This window comes from Sinocyclocheilus rhinocerous, unplaced genomic scaffold (genome assembly GCF_001515625.1).
Source record: "Sinocyclocheilus rhinocerous isolate Xijiao unplaced genomic scaffold, SAMN03320098_v1.1 C36544525, whole genome shotgun sequence".
Taxonomy (NCBI): Eukaryota; Metazoa; Chordata; class Actinopteri; order Cypriniformes; family Cyprinidae; genus Sinocyclocheilus; species Sinocyclocheilus rhinocerous.
Genome location: NW_015782854.1, coordinates 1 through 1273, shown reverse-complemented (window position 1 = coordinate 1273; position 1273 = coordinate 1). Strand labels below are relative to the sequence as shown.

Here is a 1273-nt window from a genome sequence, read left to right as displayed (position 1 = left end):
ATGCATTTTTTGTACATGTATCCAGGATTTTTTTCTGTAAAGCTGCCTGTGTTTGAGAAGAGCGCATGAGCGATTTTATTTTATTTTTTGCAAAAAAAAACTTTTTTTATGCATGTCAAAAAAAATTGTCCATGATTGCACACATATCCAGTATTTTATTTTATTTTATTTTTTTGCTAAAAAACTTTTTTATGCATGTCAAAAAATTGTCCATGATATATATAATAATATAATATTATATGTTAAAATATTGAATTTATTAAAATATTCTAAATCTTTTTTCTTGCTGGTTTATGAAAAAAGATCACTTTTAATCACCATAACTTGTGTTTGATGTAAATGTTTGAATATGTCGCTATCTGCATGTGTGTTTCAGACAGACTACTACTTCGAGTACACAGAGTGTGACAGCACAGGCTCCAGATGGAGAGTTGCCATTCCTCACAGACAGGGAAGCTGCTCAGGCCTTCCAGAGCCTGTCAGAGGCACAGACTGCAGTAAGAAAACAACCACATATACACACTCTCAATGAACATGCATTGAATTACTTAAAATATCAAACCAAGTGGCATTTCATTTAAAGAATGCTGGCTCAAACACTTCCTTGGTTGTATATTTTGATATCAAAAGCAATGACATTTATTCAATTTAAATGTGTCCGAAAACATCTGAAGGTCTTTGTATTGTGTCACTATAACACAGTCTGTGCTTACTTGTTGTACAGCTTTTTCTTGTGAAGCTGGGAAGTTTTTAGAGATGTCATCCCAGCAGTGCACATCATGTGCGGCTGGCTCTTATTCGCTGGGTAGCGGCGTGCGTTTTGACCAGTGGGACTCCATTCCTGCGGGATTCAGCAATTTGGCCACATACATGGACTCAGGAGGTTCAGGAGACGACTCAATGACCTGCAACAAGTCAGTGCCAAGTTACATACTGATATATATATATATATCCATATATTCTATTCTCTAAGCTTTTACAGATCTGGATCTACCTGTTAACATTGTGTTGTTTAATTGCAGTTCTTCATGGACACCTCAGGGAAGTCACTTGGAATCCAATCGTGACGACTGCACAGTGTCACTGGTGTATGCAGTGCATCTCATGAAGCAGGGCTCCGTCTCCTTTGACTATCAATATGTCGACAGCAACGTCTTCTTCGAGTTCTTTGTGTGTTTTACTCTATACATCTTTCATTAGTTTTTTCTACAAATGTGTTGAAGTGAAAATATATCTCTAAAAATAATGTTTTATTTCTGATGCAGATTCAGAA

The 1273-nt window shown here is 36.1% G+C and overlaps 1 protein-coding gene across 1 annotated transcript; it reads left to right on the top strand.

Annotated features, from left to right (window-relative positions):
* Positions 1 to 339: 339 nt before the first annotated feature.
* Positions 340 to 1170, top strand: LOC107736184 (UPF0577 protein KIAA1324-like homolog; the record flags this gene model as incomplete). The annotated part of the gene is made up of 3 exons (XM_016547663.1): positions 340 to 497; positions 725 to 914; positions 1023 to 1170. Coding segments are annotated over exons 1-3 (486 nt in total), but the record flags the coding sequence as incomplete, so codon positions are not given.
* Between the last annotated feature and the right edge of the window lie 103 nt (positions 1171 to 1273).